The 21,404-nt window shown below is 41.8% G+C and overlaps 1 protein-coding gene across 2 annotated transcripts in view; it reads left to right on the top strand.

Annotated features, from left to right (window-relative positions):
• Positions 1-21,404, top strand: part of SHROOM4 (shroom family member 4) — a 218,218-nt gene that overhangs the window by 77,812 nt on the left and 119,002 nt on the right. For both annotated transcript variants that reach the window (XM_035004836.1, XM_035004871.1), the window contains exon 2: positions 20,113-20,264. In XM_035004836.1, coding sequence (XP_034860727.1) covers positions 20,113-20,264 — 152 coding nt within the window. The remainder of the gene's footprint in view (positions 1-20,112; positions 20,265-21,404) is intronic.

Genomic DNA, 21,404 nt, shown 5'->3' with positions numbered 1-21,404 from the left:
ATCCCCTATCATACACTGCCATCTGAACACACTTTAAAACTATATTTATAAAGGGTTTGTGTGCATTTTTAAAACGACAAAATATACTTTAAATATAAAGCAACCTTTTTGTTTCTTCAAGTGCTGTTTTCATTGACCTCATCAGCTCCCTGAACTGTGTAATCCCTGCTGTTGGCGCTGTGACGATGGGGTATATAAAGTCTGTAGAATCTAATCCTTGGACCAAACCTCAGGGTTAGATGTTGAGTCCCAGTGATAGTACCTTGCCCAAGGTCATACTGCTACTAAGTGGCAGAACTAGGATTTGAATTGGTGCCTAGCCCAGAGTAGAGTCTCAGCTCATGTATGTTGTTTGTGGAGTGAATTAATTAATGAAAGGTCTTTCTGATCACTCTTCTGTGGAGATCTCTGCTGCCCACAGCTGCCTCTTAAAATGTCTTAATTAGAGCCTGATTGGATTTGACCACTAGAGAGTCTGCTGCACTTTTGGTGCTATGAAGAGCATTGCTGTTCAGCAGGCTCATAAAGCACCCTCCTGGACAGCCTCTCGGGCCCAAATTTCTGCTCTTTGGCAGACTCTGTGCTTTATTACCTCCTGAGGTACCTGGCCACCTGCCTGTTCTCAGGTTGCATTCCCGGGACCCACTGTTTGACAGTGCTTTCCTGGGGGACACAGCCATCCCCCGTTGCCCCAAACCAGCTAAGGGACTCACAAAAGCCCGAGACAACCACTTGGATGGGCCTGGCCTTGAAGAATGGAAGGCTTCCCCTCTTGCACACCAATTAGTGATGTGATCTGCATTAAGTGGAAGAGTGCTGAGAGAATCCTTTCAGAAAATAAACGGAAACCAAGAAGGGGTGTGCATGTTCTCCAAATGGTAGGGCTCCTTTTGTTTTGGGACTCATCCAGGAGCTGGTTAAGATGCCAGAGCTGTGGGAGATGATGAGCAAGTATGCTACCAAGCATTTTGAGCACGGGCTCAAATGGGTGTGGCAGAACTACCTTAGACCACATTCCAGCTTCATTATTTTTCTTCAATTTTGCTTTATACTCCCTTCAAAGGAAAAAGTTGCTTTCTAGCTTTTTTGTTTATTTGTTTGCAAAAGGGGGTTTCCAAACCAAAACATGGTTGAATGTCAGGCGAATCAGTTAAAAACAGTTGAGTCCTATACAAACACCATAATCTAAGGTCTTGGCCCAAGCTGCAGACAATTCCCAAGAAACGAAAAGTGCTCAGCAATTAAGTTGAAGTTGCCCTGAGAGATTTTCCAAGGTTGAGACCCTGTGGGTCTCAAGGGAGTGAGGAACAAGACGCACTTCATTGAGAGCTCCCTACTCAATATAGCTCTCATTAAGAGCTCAGCCATTTAAATGTAATTCCAACAATTAACCACTCTGAGGAAGGTGTTCTCCCCATGTAACAGATAAGGAAGCAAGTTTCAGAGTGGTGGAGTGACTTGCGCAAGGTTAATACCACTAAATGGTGGAGCCAGGATTTGAACTAGGGCCTAGCACAGAGAGTCTCAGCTCATGTGTATTGTTTGTGGAATGAATAAATTAATGAGAGGTCTTTCAGACAGTTAAATCCAGGAGCATTTTTCTTGCCTGTTTGTGATTCTGATATTTTATAACAAAAGTTTTCAAACATACAGGAAAACTTAAAGAATTTTACCTTAAACACTTGTATACCCATCATTTAGATTCTACTATTAACATTTTACTATATTTGCTTTATCACATTATCTATTCATGTATTGATTCCCTCTGTCTATCCATCAATCCCTATTATTTTCTGATACATTTCAAAGTAAATTGATGTCAGTATAGGTCCCTATAAATATTCCAGCATGCATACCACTGATGTTTGTTTACAATTCTCTTTTCCTTTGAAGTAAAATTTACATACATACAACGAACTTTACAAATCTTCAGTGTATCTTTGTATATCCCAAGCCCCTACCAATATATAGATCACCGTCAACCCAGAAATTTACCTCATGTATGTTGTTCTTAAATGCTGTGCCACTTCCCTAACTTAACCAGCAGCTCTTTTGGCAGCTAGACGTCAATGATTCTAACTGGGAAGCTGTGTTGAGATAGCTTTTCCTTCATTGACTGATGCTCTGGGGGAGAACCAGGTGGCACTTAACAAGATCTGGTCCTTAGGGCCCTTCACTTTGATAAATCTCACCTGGAAGCATTTCTTCTCCTTTCAAGCAAACATTTGTGAACGGGTTGCCTGTTGATTACAGCAATTTATCAGTCTGAACTGAGGTGAAACAATGAATTTGTTTTATTTTATTGTAATTTAATGTCAGTAAATGCATAAATGCTAGCATTAATGGCTGCTCTTTTCAGCAGGGACTCTTTCATCTGTGTTTGCTTAAAAATAAAAATAATGCTGTTAACCATAAAATGTTCCTGGCTTGGTGAGCTCCAGTCAGTTCATTGAAATCCAGATCGGGGCTAAGAGCTAAAATATACACAGAACACTCAAAGGAGTGTGTGTGCCTGAGTAGGATATAGATAACCCAAAGGGCCTTTGGCCTATTTGAAAAAGGCGTATTGGACCAGATAAGCTGTATTACCTCCTGGAAACCCAGGCTTCAAGTAATTTGATATGTAGTAAGAATCTGGCTATTCCATGATTCGGGAAATGTGAGAGGCATTATAGGCTGAATTGGCAGAGATACCGATGGACCTACCAAACATGCCTGTGGCGTTGGTCCTTTGGGTTAATGGTGCCACTGCTGGTTGGCAGTGTGAGCATTGCCACTAGGACTTCTTATCTAGGGATTTTCACAACTTAAAGTTTATCACAGGGGCGCCTGGGTGGCTCAGGCGGTTAAGCGACTTCTTCGGCTCAGGCGGTTAAGCGACTTCTTCGGCTCAGGCGGTTAAGCGACTTCTTCGGCTCAGGTCATGATCCCGGGGTCCTGGGATCGAGCCCCACGTTGGGCTGGCTCCCTGCTCAGCAGAGGGCCTGCTTCTCCCTCTCCTCCCCGCTCATGCTCTCTCACGCTACCTCTGTCTCTCTCTCTCTCTCTCTCTCAAATAAATAAATAAATAAATAAATCTTTAAAAAAATAAAGTTTATCACAATCGCCCCCAGCGGATTAAAACACAGATTGCTGGGGCCCACCCCCAGAGTTTGTGACTCATTAGACCTAGAGTGGGTCCTGGAAATTTGCATTACTAACAAGCTCCCTGGAGATGGTGCTGGTTCGGGGAGCACACTTTTGAGAACCACTGCTTGAACGAATGAACAAATGCATGCATGAATAGGATCCCTTGCCCAAGAGTACATGCTTCCCCTCTATAACTCTACGGCATTATTTATAGTTGAGTGAGTGAGAACAGACACACCCTGTGTAGCATGTGCCTGCTTCTGCTAAATTTTAGAGTTGGGGATACCAGAGAGGATATATACATTACCTCTTTCTCCAACCTGCACAGCAAGAATTTGTGCTGGGCTTATTATGACCCTCACTTTTTTCACAGTTCTAACTGATCTTGCCACAGACAAGGAACAAACCCAGACCCCAAACCACATGACACAGTTTTAATTAACTCCCTCCTGTGTCAGGACCCTTAGAAAGAGATAATATGTAGCTATGGAGACCATACGTCCCGCATTTCCTGGGACAGCTCTGATTTCACATATTCTGTCCTTTTGTCCCCATAAATACAATTGTCAGACCATGTCCTGCTTTTGGGTTCAGAAAATATTGTTCCCATATGCATGGCCCTAGGGAGCCAAACACAAGTCTTCAATTTCTTTCCTGAGATTGTGGGGACCAGGGCAAAAGCTTGGCTCTTGGAAAGGGCTGGAGAGTTGGGGTAAATCTAAACATTTGAGATGAGCAACAGGCTGCTTGTTCCTTTTCTTCTCTCTTTTTTTTAAGCCTCAGGGATCCCAGTTACAGATCCTTGAACATTACAAATACGAGATTCTGAGTGTTGAGAAGGACTGAATTGGACCTCTGCTGTCTCTCTTTCTTCCTCCCCCTCCCTACCCCCACACTCACACTCTGGAAGGACCACACAGAAATAGCTCAGACAGAAGAGCCCCTCCAAAGAAGGAAATTCCACAACCGTCACTGACCAGCCACTCAGTCTAGTATTTACCTACCTTCTCTGGCAGGAAGTTCTTCCTTCTTGCTAACGTCAGTCTCTCACATTGCGATTTCAGTTTCTTTCCCCCTTGCTCTGCTTTCAATCAAAATTAAGAACAGCTGGTCCTTACCCTCTACATTCTTTATGTGCATAAAAGTCCTATTAAGCCATCCTTCCTGGGCCCAGGTTTAACCATCCTTGGAGCTCCCTTTTCCTTCCTGCACGTATCTGATTTGCCAACCATTTAATGATCTTTGCCATAGGGAAGCAACTTAGGCAGTTTGGGCCAACAGTGCAGCAAAGCCTAAAGCTTTATGACTTGTGCTAATGGACGTGCTAAATGTTTAGTAGAGACTATTTTTGAGCACGCAATTGTGAACAATTTAAAGTGGACTGTACATGGAACCCATTTCCTCTCCCGGCTCCCCCAACAGGGCCTCCCCTTAGCAGCTGAAATGAGTTAGCGGCAATCAGCGCAGAGTAGGAATCCTGTGGTTTCTGCCCTTCCCTCCTGCTGGTTCTATGGCAGCTAGTCTCTTTAAAATGAGCTTTCTCCTTAGTGAGGCTGGTAAATGTGACTTTAGAATCAGCTGGACATGGAGGCTAGGAATCACCTTAGCTGAAAAGCAGGAGGCGCTAGTGCTGAAGCCCCTGGTGAAGTTGGGGGGGGGGGGGGGGGGGGGGAACAGGGAGCCATGAGAGGAACTGGACCCAGAATGTTTGCCATCTACAGGATGATGGCACCTCAGAGTTGTACGTGCCAGTTTTGCAAGTTTGCGGAGGACTTGTCTGGCTTTTGCTTGTGCTCTTGGCCTTTGTCCACCGTGCCAACTCCGTGAAAGGGAGGCCAGCGATCTGTGGCAGAATCCCAGCTTCGGAGCCAGTTGGGTTCCTAAAGAGAGGAGGTCGCTTGCCATGCAATGGGATTCTCTTCGTCAGGTGGGTTACCTGCCTTCGGTGGGATGTATTCCTGAACCGTTTGCTGCTATCTGACGTCATGCTGCAGGGTGGGTCTAAGAGCCAGGCCAATCAGGGTGAAATAGATCTAGCTAATGGCACTGCAGAGGAAAGGGATAGGGCCAACTCATATTTGCCCTGTTCTCATCTTCTCACTGTTGGCTCCTCCTTTTTAATCAAACCGTAAAAGCTCTTCACAAAGGCTAGCCAGGCAGTTTGTCTCGGCAAAGCTACAGGAGCAGTTAATGTACCCGGCCATAAAGAAGGAAAAGAAAGTGATAGAGAAGAAGAAAAAAAGTTGGCATTTGTATGAGGGTGTCGTTGAAGGCTTCATTACAGATACACTCAAGACATAGACAGGAACCGAAATCGTCTTGGGGTGGGGGTGGGGACAGCAGTTTGATTGAAGCATTAGCTGCCTTGGCACTGAGCCAAGGCAAATTGCCAGAGAACCATTAAACTCTGTGTAATTCCATATAATTCACAGCAGCCACAGGTAATCTGAATCAGACCTGACAAAACTTCCCCGTCACTTATTGTCCATTACTGCCAAATGTGTACTCTACAGTCACTTAAACTTTTTTCGTCATATCAGGGTGGCCATATTTTCCAAGCCCCAAATCCGGAAACCTGCCTTGACAAAGGCTTTTTTTTTTTCCTGACTTGTGAATTGGTTTATATGAAAAGCCTCGCAAAGGGATAAACACTAAACTACTACACGCTTAAACACTAAACAAATGGCCTTTAAGGAAGGAACTATAGTCACACGAAATTGGGTTAGGGTAAACTCTCATTCAGACATTGTTGAGCCCCCCCACCCCCTGCCGCCATACACCTTTTTAGGGGTCTGAGGGAATTGGTTAACTAAGCACTAAATCAAATTAAAATCTAGTTTAAACCTATCGTCTGGATTTGCTCTTAAAATTTTCAGGGATGGTAGACTGAAAGGGCCTGTTGTAATGTCTGTACACAAGAAGGTGGAGTAGATGTTACTTTGAATTCCCAGATGCTGGGAGCAGTTAAATCTCCCAGTGTTCATGGTCTGTTTGTAAGGGCTTGTGTGTGTTTTAAATTAACTTCCTCAGGCTGAGAATGTTAAAAACGAAGGAGAATCATATATGGATGGATATAAGGTATTGTTACCATGCACCTAAGTTTACTTAAAAGCTTCATTCCTCCCATCGCATTAAGAGTCTAACAGTCCCCACTGGGCATTCACCACAAACAGGAGAAAATTATTGCAAAGCATAATTATTTTGGAATATTCTGAGCCAATAATAATAATGCTTTTTAAAAGACTTGGAGACTTGGGGCGCCTGGGTGGCTCAGTTGATTAAGCGTCGGACTCTTGATTTCAGCTCAGGTCATGATCTCAGGATCGTGAGATCGAGCCCTGCATCAGGATCTGCGCTGGGTGTGGAGCCTGCTTAAGATTCTCTCTCTCCCTCTCCCTCTGCCTCTCCCCCCACCCCGCTTGCTCACGCTCTCGTGCTCTCTCTCTCTCTAAAAAGAAAAATAAAAAGGCTTGGAGACTTAAAGTGCCTCTTTATTTTTTTTTTAAGATTTTATTTATTTATTTGACAGAGAGATACACAGCAAGAAGGGAACACAAGCAGGAGTGGGAGGTGCCCTTAAAGTGCCTCTTTAACCAGAACTCTGCATTGCTAGCTAAGGATCATGAGTAGCAGTATACCCACGGAAAACAAAAATGTTTTGTCACATCCACACAAAACAAAATATCATAAGTCTAATAGATTCTCAATCTTGGGCAAGTCGCATAACATCCATGAACCACAGCTGTCTGATCAGTGAAGTGAAAATGTTACTTGTCCAGAATCCGGCAAATGAGTAGGATGATATCCTGAAAGTCTTTTAATTCTCCTTTCAACAAATATTTATTGAGCAACTACCATGTGCTCAATACAGACATTTGTTTTCTTAGGTGCCAGCAACAGGGCTCTAAAAAGATAGTGTGACTGTTTTTACCACTATAATGGAAGTATCCCGGCAGAAAGTAAACATATACAGAAATACATGCAATAATGTAAAATGATAACTTCTATGAAGAAAATAAAATAATGTGATGGAGAATGATGGGGATCAGGGTTGGGGAAAGAGAGGAGTCTACTTTATCTTGGTGGTCTGGGAAGGCTTCTCCGAGGAGGTAGCCTTTGAGCTGACACTTGCATGATGAAAGGAGCTACATAAGGACCTAGACAAAGAATGTTCTCAATAGAGAGAACAGCAAGTGCAAAGGTCCTAGATGAGGATGGGTTTGACCTCTCTGAAGAACAGAAAGTTCAGTATGACTGCAGTGTGTGTAGGAAATGAGGCCAAAAAGGCGGGCATGACCAGATTGTGTAGTGCTTCTAATCTTCTGCTATTTACATTGTAAGAATCATTCCTTGGTCTCCCTGTCTGATTTAATTAGTGAACATAAGTGCCAGATGTTAATGATAGGGGTGCTTGATGTTTGCCCATAAGAAACCCAGGAAGAGGCCCCGGTGGGGGGTGGGGAAGAGGCTAAGACAGACAAAACAAGCTCAGATGCCTGGGGGAGAAAGAAGTGTGGATGGAAGAGAGTGTGTACTCAGGAGAGGTGGTTAGGGAGCGAGGCAGGAAGTCTAGAGGGAGGAGGGAAAGCACCAGGGTGACCTTGGCTATGAGGAGCGCTCTCAGTGCCAAGGTTTGTGGAGGCTGCTGTCAGAAGGTGTCAACCATTACAGGAGAAGGTGCAGGGTTCTGTCCTTGTGTTTAAGATTAGAAAGTGGGAATGAGCAGGGACAGGAGCTAAAAATTTGCCAGAGAGGAGGGGGTGGGGGGTTGGGCAAAACGGGTGAGGGGGAGTGGGAGGTACAGGCTTCCAGCTATGGAATGAATAAGCGACAGGAATAAGAGGCACAGCACGGGGAACACGGTGTTATTGTAATAGCATCGTATGGTGACAGATGGTAGCTACGCTTGTGAGCACAGCACACCGTACAGAGTTGTCGAATCACCATGTTATACACCCGAAACTAATGTAACGGTGTGCGTCAACTGTACTCAAAAAATTTAAAACTCAGGTTCTTTCTTTTCGACCAGCCTCAACCTGAAAAGCAAGCCTGCTACCAGGAGAAGGGCTTCTGTACTGCTCTACCTTTATTGATTTCCCAGATCTTGAACTCAGATGCCCACCATTTCCTGCTTCATTTCCTTCTCCATCTAATCCTGCCGTTGCAAAGGGAAATGCAGTCTGATGTAAGAGTCCCTACCCAACGCGAACACACAAACAACTGAGTGTGTTTTCTTTCCCTTTTTTTTTTTTGTCAACGGTGGAAACCCGGTTTTACTTTGTGTTACTTGACACATCTTGCTGAGCGGGAAAGAGATAGGTATGTGTCACTTCTCAATCACCATGTGAACAGGACAGTTGCTTGGAACAGAACAGTGTGCTGGCTTATTTGTTCCCAGATTTGCAGCACTATGTGAAAGCAACAGCAAGTGTGCCAGTTTAATTTAAAATTGGATCTGTCCTAGGGTCAGTAAAGCATATTATTGTTATTGCCTTTGCAACATACATGTATACCTTGGTAGATTCTTTCTGTGGGAATGGTTTGCTTGAATAGCAGTTATGCAGAAGCATGGGAGGAAATTAAATGCCCCTCTTCCCCCTTCTTCATCTAACACTGTTCAGAGGGCTAAGCGAAGACCAAAGATTAAAATCACTGCTGGGGAAAGGAGGCCTGGGCAGAGGCAAACAATGTTCTGGGAGCAGAATGCAGGGGCCCAGCTGTGGAAAGGAGAAAGCAAGCTCCCTTTCCCTTTGTCCACATCTGGTAGAGGGCACGCGGGTGCCCAGTAAGCTAGACAAGGGGTTTCCAGACAGTAGAGTAGGCTGAGTGGCTTCCAAAGGCAGCCTTTTGTCCCATTCCTGAAGGGTGTTAGTCCTTTGGTCTTTTTCCAGTCAGAAATGACTAATGTTGGATATGTGCACTCTTTAGAAACTGTCTTTGGCTTTTTGCATAATGGGTTATAAATAAATGGCTTCAGGGAACCAGCAATGAGTTATTGAGTGAACCTGGCTTTGGGATGGTTCAGATTCCGGATAGTTAATCACATCCTCTTGGGCTGAAAGGCTGTATCTAACTTATTCACATTCAGCTGTAAAGTGAAAAAGATGCTTTGGATCAACTTGAATAGTTTTAACATCAACAATGGGTTGATGCTGGAGAAATAAAGGTTATGTTAATCCAAGTAGAATTATTTCCATCTCTCTCTAGTAATCTGGTAGAATTTAATGCCCATTTTTCTCTTAATTGGGGCATCTCTTACATGCATTCAATGCACAGTTCATAAATGCCAATAAGTTCATATATCCTATTTCCAGCAGTTTTATATTAGGTGGTATGAAAAAGACTCTTGGTCTTTCCAGCCATGTAGGCTCACACACTAGATTTGCACGCCAGGCTGTCTTAATGCTGGGGGGCATCCTATGGGCCTTCTGGTTTGTCTTAGACTGTTTTGACCCCATACGAGGAAGCTTATATCATGATTGTATACAGTGACTCTCATTGCTGGCAACTGCTTCCAGAAGTCAGGAACAGTCTTTAACGTACTACCATACCCTTTCCTCTACTTTCTTGCACCCAGTCCTCCCTGAACTCTCGACTACATCAACTTTGCAAGGTTCTTTGCTCACTTGTACCACTGAAATTCATAGTTTAGTAGACAGCCAAGAAGCATAGACAATCCAATAGGAGGAGGTAATGATTGATGCCAGAAGAAGAAATAGTTGCCAGTGTGGCTGTTGCCTGATCAGTTCTGCTTCTCGGAATGGGTATTAGGAACTCTGAGGACCACGAGCAAGAGGCATATCTGGGATAAACAGGCGGAGCGGAAGTAGGTGGCTCCAAGATCAGATAAGGGATTGATTCCATTTTTATGGTATGTCAAGATAGAAATTAGTTGGTGGGGAAAAAAAAAACAAACAAAAAAACCTCTTCACCTTGACCAGTTGGCGGATGAAAAAAATGAAGTGTTTGTCTTCATTTTCATTTCCTATTGAAATCATTCACTTGATGAACGCGTCTCAAAGCAGATGGAACAATGGGGGCACTCATAAATTATAGCCCTATTGTGAAGGATTACCCTTTAAAGTGAAATGCTCTGCCTTGATTAAAGCTATGAGTATGTGAAAACAGTACCTGGTTCTACCTTAGAAATATAATCCGTAATCTAGTGGTCCTTATTTTTGAAAGTCTTAAGGAATAACATATATATGTGTATATATATATATTATATCTGTATGTGTGTATATATGTATATATGTGTATATATACACACACATATATATACACACACACACACACAGTAAAATGCACAAATCTCAAAGAATTTTTAGATATGTATAGTTCCAGGTAATCAGCACCCAGATCAATATGTAAAACATTTCCAGCACTGCTGAAATAACACTCATGTGCCTTCACATTCAGTACACCCACTCCAGAGATAACTAATATTCTGAGTGCCCAAATACATAAAACAGTTAATAACAAACATAAAGGAACTAATTGATGATAATACAATAATACTAGGGGACTTTACCACCCCATTCACATCAATGGACAGATGATCCAGACAGAATATCAACAAGAAACAATAGCTTTGAATGACACATGGGAACAGACGAACCTAACAGATATATTCAGAACATTCCATTCTAAAACAGCAGAATACACATTCTTTTCAAGTACACATGCAATATTCCCCAGAATAGATCACATATTAGCCCACAAAACCAGCCTCAACAAATTCAAGAAGACTGAAGTCATACCATGCACCTTTTCTCACCATAATGCTGTGAAACTAGAAGTCAACTACAAGAAAAAATCTGGAAAGACCACAAATACATGGAGGTTAAATAACATGCTACAAAACAATGAATGGGCCAACCAGGAAATCAGGAAAAATAAAAAAAGTACATGGAAACTAATGAAAATGAAAACATACAGTCCAAAGCCTCTGGGATACAGCAAAAGCAGTTCTAAAATGGAAGTTTATAGCAATACAGGCCTATCTCAAGAAGCAAGAAAAATTTCAAATAAACAACCTAACCTTATGCCTAAAGAATCTAGGAAAAGAACGACAAACAAAACCTAAAACCAGCAGAAGGTAGGAAATAATAAAGATTAGAGCAGCAATAAATGATACAGAAACTAAAAGAACCTTAATGAAACCAGGAGCTGATTCCTTGAAAAAACTGATAAACCCCTATCCAGACTTATCAAGAAATAAAAAGAACTCAAATAAATAAAATCACAAATGAGAAAGGAGAAATAATAACCAACACCACAGAAATACAGTCAATCATAAGAGAATATTATGAAAAATGTATGCCAACAAATTGGACAACCTAGAGTTTGTTCTGCCAGGCTTCAGATCACTCTCCTGTTTATTGACTTGGATGCGTATGATACCTAGTTGTAAATGTGGGATGAGATGAGCCCAGGGTCCTCCAATTCTGCCATCTTCCCAAGCTCTTGTAATCTGTGTGGGGTTTTTTTGTTTTTTTTTGTTTTTTTTTTTTTCTTTTTTTTTTTATTCTTATGTTAATCCCCATACATTATATCATTAGTTTTAGACGTAGTGTTCCATGATTCATTGTTTGTGCATAACACCCAGTGCTCCATGCAGAATGTGCCCTCCTCAATACCCATTACCAGGCTAACCCATCCTCCCATCCCCCTCCCCTCTAGAACCCTGAGTTTGTTTTTCAGAGTCCATCGTCTCACATGGTTCGTCTACCCCTCCGATTTCCCCTGCTTCATTCTTCCCCTCCTGCTACCTTCTTCTTCTTCTTTTTTTTTCTTAACATATATTGCATTATTTGTTTCAGAGGTACAGATCTGAGAACCTCAATGAGATACCACCTCACACCAGTCAGAATGGCTAAAATTAACAAGTCAGGAAACGACAGATGTTGGCGGGGATGCGGAGAAAGGGGAACCCTCCTACACTGTTGGTGGGAATGCAAGCTGGTGCAGCCACTCTGGAAAACAGTATGGAGGTTCCTCAAAAAGTTGAAAATAGAGCTACCCTACAATCCAGCAATTGCACTGCTGGGTATTTACCCCAAAGATACAAATGTAGGGATCCGAAGGGGTAGGGTACATGCACCCCGATGTTTATAGCAGCAATGTCCACAATAGCCAAACTGTGGAAAGAGCCAAAATGTCCATCGACAGATGAATGGATAAAGAAGATGTGGTATATATACACAATGGAATATTATGCAGCCATCAAAAGGAATGAGATCTTGCCATTTGCAACGACGTGGATGGAACTTGAGGGTATTATGTGAGCGAAATAAGTCAAACAGAGAAAGACATGTATCATATGACCTCACTGATATGAGGAATTCTTAATCGCAGGAAACAAACTGAGGGATGCTGGAGTGGGGGGTGGGGTGGGAGGGATGGAGTGACTGGGTAATCTGTGTGTTTTGATGGACATTGGGGTTGTTCCTATTTTTGGTCTATTATGAATAAAGCTAAAAATAAAATATAAAAAATAAAAATACAGATATATAAAAAATATTTAAAAATAAATCTAAAATATATCCTATCACATCTTTTTGAGGACACCTGCACTTCTTTCTCTTGGGTATCCCTAAGTGTGGAATTTCTGGGTTCAACAGAGGGCATACAGACTTCTACAGTGGCTGTACAATTTTACACTCCCACCAGCAATGTAGAGTTCAAATGTTATATGTTCCTGCCAATACATGGTATTTTCAGTTTTTTTAAGTATTCTAGTGGATGTGTACTGATATTTTACTGTGATTTTAAATTGCATTTCTCTGACGAAAAATGATATTAAGCACCTTTTCATATGTCTACTTGGCATTTGGCTATCTTTGGTGAAGTGCCTGTTCAAGTCTTTTGCCAAATGTTAATTGGTTGTGTTTTTCTTATTGATTTGTAGACGTTCTTTTCATATTCTGGATACAAATCCTTTGTCAGATATATGTATTAATTTTTTTCCTATTCTGTGACTTGTCTTTTCACTTTTTAGTGACATTTTTGATGAATATGATATATTTTTTTATTTTGGTGAACTCCATTATAGCACTCTTTCTTTTATGATTATTGCTTTTTGCATCCAGTCCAAGAAATATTTGCCCAGACAATGAGATACCACCTCACACTGGTCAAAATGGCTAAAATGAACAAGTCAGGAAACGACAGATGTTGGCAAGGATACAGAGAAAGGCGAACCCTCTTACACTGTTGGAGGGAATGAAAGCTGGTACAGCCACTCTGGAAAACAGTATGGAGGTTCCTCAAAAAGCTGAAAATAGAACTACCCTATGACCCAACAATTGCACTACTAGGTATTTACCCCAAAGATACAAATGTAGCAATCCAAAGGGGCACCTGCACCCCAATGTTTATAGCAGCAATGTCCACAATAGCCAAACTATGGAAAGAGCCCAGATGTCCATCAACAGATGAATAGATAAAGAAGATGTGGTATAAATATATACAGTGGAATACTACTCAGCCATCAAAAAATGAAATCTTGCCATTTGCAACGATGTGGTTGGAACTAGAGAGTATTATGCTATGCGAAATAAGTCAACCAGAGACAATTATCATATGATCTCACTCATATGTGGAATTTAAGAAACAAAACAGAGGATCATTGGGGAAGAGAAGAAAAAATAAAACAAGACAGATCAGAGAGGGAGACAAACCATAAGAGACTCTTTATCATAGGAAACAAACTAAGGATGGCTGGAGGGGAGGGGGTTGGGGGATGGGATAACTGGGTGATGGACATTAAGGAGGGCATGTGATGTAATAGGCACTGGGTATAAGACTGATGAATCACTGACCTCTACCTCTGAAACTAATAATACTTAATATGTTAATTAATTGAATTTAAATTAAAAGATAAAAATTTTTTTAAAGAAATCTTTGCCTACCTCAAGGTCACAAAGATATTCTCATGTTTTCCTCAAAAGTCCTTTGGTTTTAGCCCTCTCATTTAAGTCTATGATTTGGAGAAATGTTTTAGTAAAAATTTACACCAGCAAAAATATTTTGAGTATGTGTCCCCAGGACACATAATTTTATTTGTGAATGTTATAATTTACTACCACCAATATTAAATATTAATAACGCTTGACTTTTAAATTATTTTAGATAAATGTAAATATAAACAGAAGTTCAAATATATCCCCTTCCAGTGGATCATCTTGTGCATAGCCTGGGATATATATACACCCTACTCTGGAGATCATTGTACTAAACCACCAAAAGCTGACATTTTTGATGAACACTGATAATATTAATATCAGCAAAAGACTTCAGTGTAAATAAATGGCTAGAGTTGATAAAGTGTGAACAGGACCCCAGTGAGGATATTTACTGTAATATAAGAAACCCTGAGCTTACTCTTGCACAGTGATGTTTGTTCCCCCTTACTTGATTTATGAAGACAGCAGGATGATCAGACTTGGTAGGAGTCACTGATGGTAACTTGCTTTCGGTTGCTGATGTAGGGTACAGCACTTTTGACTCTCTACTCCTTTCCTCATCACCAAATTCCTAGAACAGAGCTTGGCTCTGGACTGACTGATTTTTTGGCAAAGATACTTAGCATTCGACTTGGGCCAATCCCTAGGGAAATTTAATGATCCGATGCTTAGAGGACTTTTGTTGTGAGGATTAGTTAACTAGATGGTGATTAAGCAGCTGGGGAGGAAGGTGCTGTCTATAGGAATAGGTCATGCTTTGGAGCATAGCATAGTTCCACTGGTCCAAGATCAGTGAGCCTGATCCACAGAACTTGACACTCTGGGGCAGCCTTATGTAGGATTTGGGCATCTGTTTCTTAGCTGGTAGAGGGAAAGAGTATCTCCCCCCTTGGTGGCCACCTCCTCAAGCTATCTGCATACAGGGATTACCACACAGAACCAGGCCCTCTTACATCTTTTTAACTGGTGGTTGTTTTTGGATTCTCGTTTAAGAGACAGGTTTTGTTTTCTGTTTTGCTTTGAGTAACCTAGGGAAGATGAGGAACAGCAGAGTTTCTTGTTTTGTAATCTAGACTACTTTGGAAATTCGAGAGGGATTTTGAAGGGAGAGAGTTTCTAAGACAGAGAAGTTAGGGCAATCACTATGTCTGCAGCCTGGCATCAGACTGTTGAAAGCCGTGGCAGAGATTGCAGAAGTTTCAAAGCCTCTGTCTTCCCTGTCCAGGGCACTCTGAGTAATCTCTCCTAGCATCAGATTCTAAGGGATACCAATATGGGAGAGAGGGCTGATCAGAAACAGACAGTCCCCAACCTGTGGTCTGCTTAAGATTTCAACCTAAGTTTCAGAATAAGTGCAGACTTTATCTACTATTTGGTGATCCTCCTTTCTCATAGTTAGACTTCTTAAATCCAGCTTATCTCCCTCTCTACATTTTCTCTCAGTGGATTCCCCAGAAAGACCGAATTGCTGAAGGGGTGTCTAGAATGTTATTAAAAACTTGAAAATCTTTTAAAGGGTGCTAAGAAGACATTCAGAGGATGTTCTGTTTTTTTAAGCAATACAACTACTATTCCGGGTGGACCTTTTCTATTTGCAAAAAAATAAATCAATTTAAACAATTAACTCTGTTGTTTGCCTTCTTAGACTATAGACAAGCTGGTCGAGGTAGGAGTGTGGGCTGGTAATTTGGCCAGAGGCTCTTAGAACTGGCCAGGAAAGTTTCAGTCAATGCCTGTTTTTTCCAATAAATTTCTTGTAGCAAGCTGAGGTATTCACAATCACACCATTGATTTTTAATGCGGCTCTTACACTATTAGAATAAGCTTTCAATACCTGTTGGTTATTGTTGCAGATGATGTTTCTCCTGCTGACTACATTTTTTTTAGGCTAAACCTTATTTAACTTTTCTTTCCTTCACTCTCTCATATCTCCCAAGTTTATTCAAAATCCCCAAGCAAGTATCTGCTAGTATCAGACTAAATAAAAGCTATTACTAGAAAGCCAGCAAGTGTTGTTATGTCCATTTTTCTTTGCCTTTACTCTCAAGGGGCCAGCTTGTCACTTTGTTGACAGCTATCAGAGCACTTCATGCTTCATTGGAGATCCATCAAAAATTTCCAAATCGCTAGCTCATTAGCACAAAATAGGGCTCCAGGAATCTCTTTCTCTCAGTGTCCCAACTGTGCTTTTTTAAGTGTTCCAGCCTTGATGGACCACTCCAAAACAATGGATAATGACCACAGGGAAATGAGAGATGGATGTTAATTAGTCAGTTTTGAAGGAGTGAAACACGGGTGAAGACAAAGTATAATGGGGCAAAAGGCCGGGATTACCTGTGTCAGCAGAAGGGTAATGCATGATTTTGTTAACTGTTCACAGGTCACTGAATGTCAGAGCTCCAAAGCCCTCAGAGATCATCTAGTCAGACCCCCCACCTTTTACCAGTAAGGGTAAAAGAAGCCACAAGAGGGGAAAGGGACTTATCCAAGGTCAATCAGCTCTTCCCAATTTTCCAGACACCAGCTGGCTTTTGGTTATATGACCTTTATGCAATCCATTTTCAATTACTTGGGCCACTCACTGCTTAGCCCAGCAATCACTTGGATAAACCAAAATGACACATAAGGTAACCATCGTTTACATTGGGCTTTGTGATGTGTGTTTATACTGACATTCCAGTGCGTCTGGGTACAATCTGAGAATTCACAACACTTGAAATGAAACAAGAAAGCCACCCTAAAAGTCTGATTCAGGAAGAACTGGTCAAGTTGATCAGCCTTACTGAATGAGCGGCATCAGATGATGCTACACAGCCCCTCAAGCAGGGCGTGTTATTCTCAACAAGTTTGTTGATTCACATCTTTCCTGAGCCTCAGCCAGACTTGTACATGGGGCAGTGGAAAGGGGAAAGAAAACATTTTATAAAAGAATACATACATCTTCTTCCCCCCTCCCTCCTTCCCTTCCTTTCTTCCTTCCTTTCCTTTTTATTCCTTTTCCTTGATAGGAAAGGAAGCCGCTGCTTTATCTTCTATATAAACAAATGTGTGGTGGAGCCACTGACCTGGAGAACTGGCTGTCAGGAGGCAAAACAATAAATGGAAGACATGCTGGAATCTAGAGGTGGAGTGCAGGAAAGACTAGTGAACAATAATTTTTAAAAGCATTAAAAAGTCAGGAGAAGTAAGAAGGAATCAGTTATATAGCTCGGTAAATGCCCTGGGTCTGGGAAAGGGCGAGTTTGGAGTATAGTCCAAGGGATCTTCAATCAAATGGAGTTTCATTTCCTGATCTGGACCCATCTGGACTCTGGGACTGTGCCAGGTGCCCATAATTTACTGGTTTGTTGTCTGCAAGTTCTTGCACTTGTGCTAAAATTGTATTATTACACTCAACACATCTGTCCTAAGGAGGATGCTGTAGTGACTGAGAAGGGGCAGGAAACAGAAAAGGGGCATATGGGGCACCTGGGTGGCTCAGTCGGTTAAGCATCCGACTCTTGGTTTTGGCTCAGGTCATTATCTCAGGGTTGTGGGATCGAGCCCCACATCCGGCTCCATGTCGGTGGGGAGTCTGTTGGAGATTCTCCCTCTGTCCTCCCCCCCACCCCCCGCTCTCTCTCTGTCTCAATAAATAAAATCTTTTAAAAAAAGAAAAGGGGCATTCATAGTCGGCCTGAGGCTCTAGTCCAGGAAAGAGTTCCTGCGAGGACCCAGTGGCAGCCCAGATGGCAGTAGGGAATGCAAAACGCTGAAACTTCTGCTGCAGCAATAATTAAGCATTTTTGTTTAAAAGGTTCCCCCGTTTCATTTTCTGGCCTAGAATAAACAGAGATCTGGTTGATGTAACAAAGTGCTTAATTAACTTGAGGTGGTACTTAGTATCAACACATATTGAAGGGGAGACTTGCTATTGGTGACAGTAATATGGATAATTGAGTTGTATGAATAAAAAATGGGTAGAGTGAATTAAGACTAATGTACATCAACAGGAAAAATCTATTAGCATTCATTAGTTAGGCTCCTGTTTGTGGCTCTTTGTTAGCCTAAGGAAGCCCTTTTAGATGGCTGATCCCTGTTGAAAGTCCTGCCTGATGCTGAGGGCCCTCTGTGGATGCCAAAGAAATGAGTCATTCAAATAGAACTTCTGAAATTCAAGTACAGCACTTTGCTTTTTTTTTTTTTTTTTTGGCAGCAGGCAGCAGTGACTGTGAAGTAATAATGATAATGACAATAGAAATAAGAATCTGATCCTAATTAATTTGCTGAGAGTTGTTCCCCATTTACCAATATTGGCTTGTTTTATCTTGACTGGTGGCCCAGGTACTGGAACAAAGGTATATATATTCAATGTCACTTGGCTAACCTATGATTTGTCAGACAAAGGTTAATTTAAAAAAAAAAAAAGAACTGTTGGGTTAGCAGCAATAAATTTAATAATAGTCTGTGATTTAACTTAGAATTTCAATTTATTTGATGGGATTTTTTAAAATCCTGAATTAACATTTTTCTCTGCACTCAGGAGGTCTCGACTGCCAAATTACGCATGAGCTGGCCAACCTAAAGCTCAGCAATATTCTAACTTGCATGGTGAGGGATAGATTGGAGGGATTCTATAAAAGACTGAGAAAAAGATTGGAAGAAGAGTAGAAATGTAAAAACACCTACAGCAAAGACCAGCCTTTGGTTGCCCCACTTAGAATCTTTCTTTCCCTAAAGATTGTATGGTTTAATCATCCTCACCTTCCTTGCCCCTGGGAGAAAAACAAACATCTCTTCCTGATTCCGTCAGTGGGGTGGACCTTTTTTATCTAACCATCTCTGTGGACATATGAACTTCGGACATAACCTAAACTTGAGGCTGGGAGCTATAGCACTTAGCATGCTGTCCTGTGCATACTAGAAATTCACTAAAAATCTGAGGAATGATTAATGGATGGATGAGATGACTCCTACCACCATGGATGGAATTGATGTCCTAATAGGTAGAACTCGCCTTTGTGGTACAAAGAATGTTATATATAAAAGTAGCCATAATCAAGGACCCATGGAGGACATTCTGCTTTGCTTTTCTTTTACCTACCCCAGCTGCTATTATATCTGCCTTTGCTTTCTATGCCCTCCAGCCTGACTACCCTCTTACCAAGATTGCCGTGGTCAATGGTAATTCTGTAGGCCATGATGGTACAATGAACACCTATGTTTCCAGATTTTGGTGAATGCCCACTGTGTTCCATACCCTAGAAGCACTGTACTAGGCACTTGTTGAAGAGCATAGACACATGATCAGTTACTTTGTCTGTACATCTTTTGTATCGTTTGAATTAGCAATTCTGCTCACAGAATATTGAGCTGAAGCTCAAGGTCTTCAGAGTCAACTCCCTTGCTATACTCATCAGAGCTCACATTTATTGAGGACTTAAATGTTCTCAGACATTCCCTATGCTAACAGCCCTGTGAGGTAGGTACTTCTGTTATTTATTTTCCTCTATCAGGTAATTGAGACATAAAGATGTTAGGTTACTTGCTCAGGGTCACTAAGCTAGAAAGTACTAGAACCAAGATTCAAACTCAACTTTATCAGACTTCAAAGGCTGCCCCAAGATAGGAAAGGACTTGCCAAAGGTCATTTTGCTGGAGCCTAGCTCTTCTGGCTCTAATTTGTGTTCACATTTTGCTATGCCACCCTGCTACTTCAGCTCACACTGTCACATTCCTTCCAAACATCATTCTCATTGAGAAGTGCTTGTCTCCCCAGAAGGACGTGGATTCCTCCAGAGCAGAGCTTGCATTATTTCAGTATTGCCTCCTTCCTCAAGGGTTTGCCCAAGGTTGGCCTTCTGTAAATATAAATACTAGCCTGTGATCAGCTTCTTAGCTGTTTCCTGGAGCTTCCTGGAGCCTTCCCCCCGGTACTACTTATGGCTCTGAGTTTGGGAGGAACCAGGAAGTAGAATTTTGGGTAAGGAGTCATCTCACCACCCACCTGCTTTCTGTTCTGTTCTCTGCAACACAGATTGAAGATGGGGGCAAGGCAGCCTTGTCCCAGAAGATGAGGACTGGTGATGAGCTGGTGAATATCAATGGCACTCCATTGTATGGCTCCCGCCAAGAGGCCCTCATCCTCATTAAAGGCTCCTTCCGGATCCTCAAGCTGATTGTCAGGAGGTAAGGTACAGGGAGATTTGCTGCTATAAGGAATAGGGGCCACTGAACCGCTAGGTTGGTACTAAAGCCTCAAGAGAGTTATGTCTCTAGCTAAACATCATCAAAGAAAGAGGTGTCTCACATGAACAGAATTTTGCAGACAACTGAAGCAGAATGGCATAGGAGAAGGGGTCTGTGGTTCAAATCCTGACATTGCTACATATTACCTGTGTCACCCTGGTTATTTTATATAATTTTATATAGTTTATTTTATATCTGCAAGACTCAGTCTCCTTATTTGCTACCAAGAGAAGTAAATGATTCCATATACACCAAGGGCCTACCTAACCTGGTGTTTTTCTGTCTCCTTCATAACAGGCTGCCCTGTTCAACCAGAGAGATTTATTCTTTCAAGTTTTTATTTAAATCAACTACACAGATTTAAAGAGACCCTACTACCAGCCACGGTAGGCATTCTGGAAGCTGTGGCAAACTCTAAGATAGAAACCCTGCCCTTCAGGAGAATACAGTCAAATGGGGGAGAAAAGACACATGTGTGACAAATTAACTAGCAATACATTTCTGGGGAGAAAAAAGCAATAAAGGAGATTTCACAGGCTGAAGGGTGATTGTCAAATGGATTATTCAGACAGAAATTGCTATTAGAATTCAAGAGAAAGAGACAGTACTTCAGAAGAGACTGGTAGGGTAAGAGTTCATAGAGGAAGTGGAATTTGAGCTAAAGGGTGGGTATAATTGGACAAATAAGCCATCAGGAGGAGAAAGGCTTCCAGATAAGTGGAGTGGCCGAAGCAAAAGGAAGGTAAGGATATACTTGGGCACAGTTGTTTTGCTGCAATTACATGTTTGCTTATTGGTGAGCTTTCCATATGGCTTCTTCCATTTTGCTGCTCTATCTTTGCTCTGTGCTACTGGAGCTCATACCTCTCCCTTCTGTTGGTTTCCTTTATCCTATACACAAGCCTGAGCTTCTCCATCTTAATTATTTTTACTAGAAAAAATATTTTTAAAGCATCTTCCCGTAATCCTACTATTCCCCTCCGGCTACTGACCCATCTTTCTCCCCTTGTTTATACTCAGTCTCTCAAAAGGAGAGTCTATACTCACTGTCTTCATCTACAATTTAGCTTTCCACCCACT

This window comes from Mirounga leonina, unplaced genomic scaffold, assembly GCF_011800145.1.
Source record: "Mirounga leonina isolate KUSES-001 unplaced genomic scaffold, KU_Mleo_1.0 Mir_101609, whole genome shotgun sequence".
In the NCBI taxonomy this organism is placed as follows: domain Eukaryota; kingdom Metazoa; phylum Chordata; class Mammalia; order Carnivora; family Phocidae; genus Mirounga; species Mirounga leonina.
This window is presented reverse-complemented; position numbering and strand designations above follow the sequence as displayed.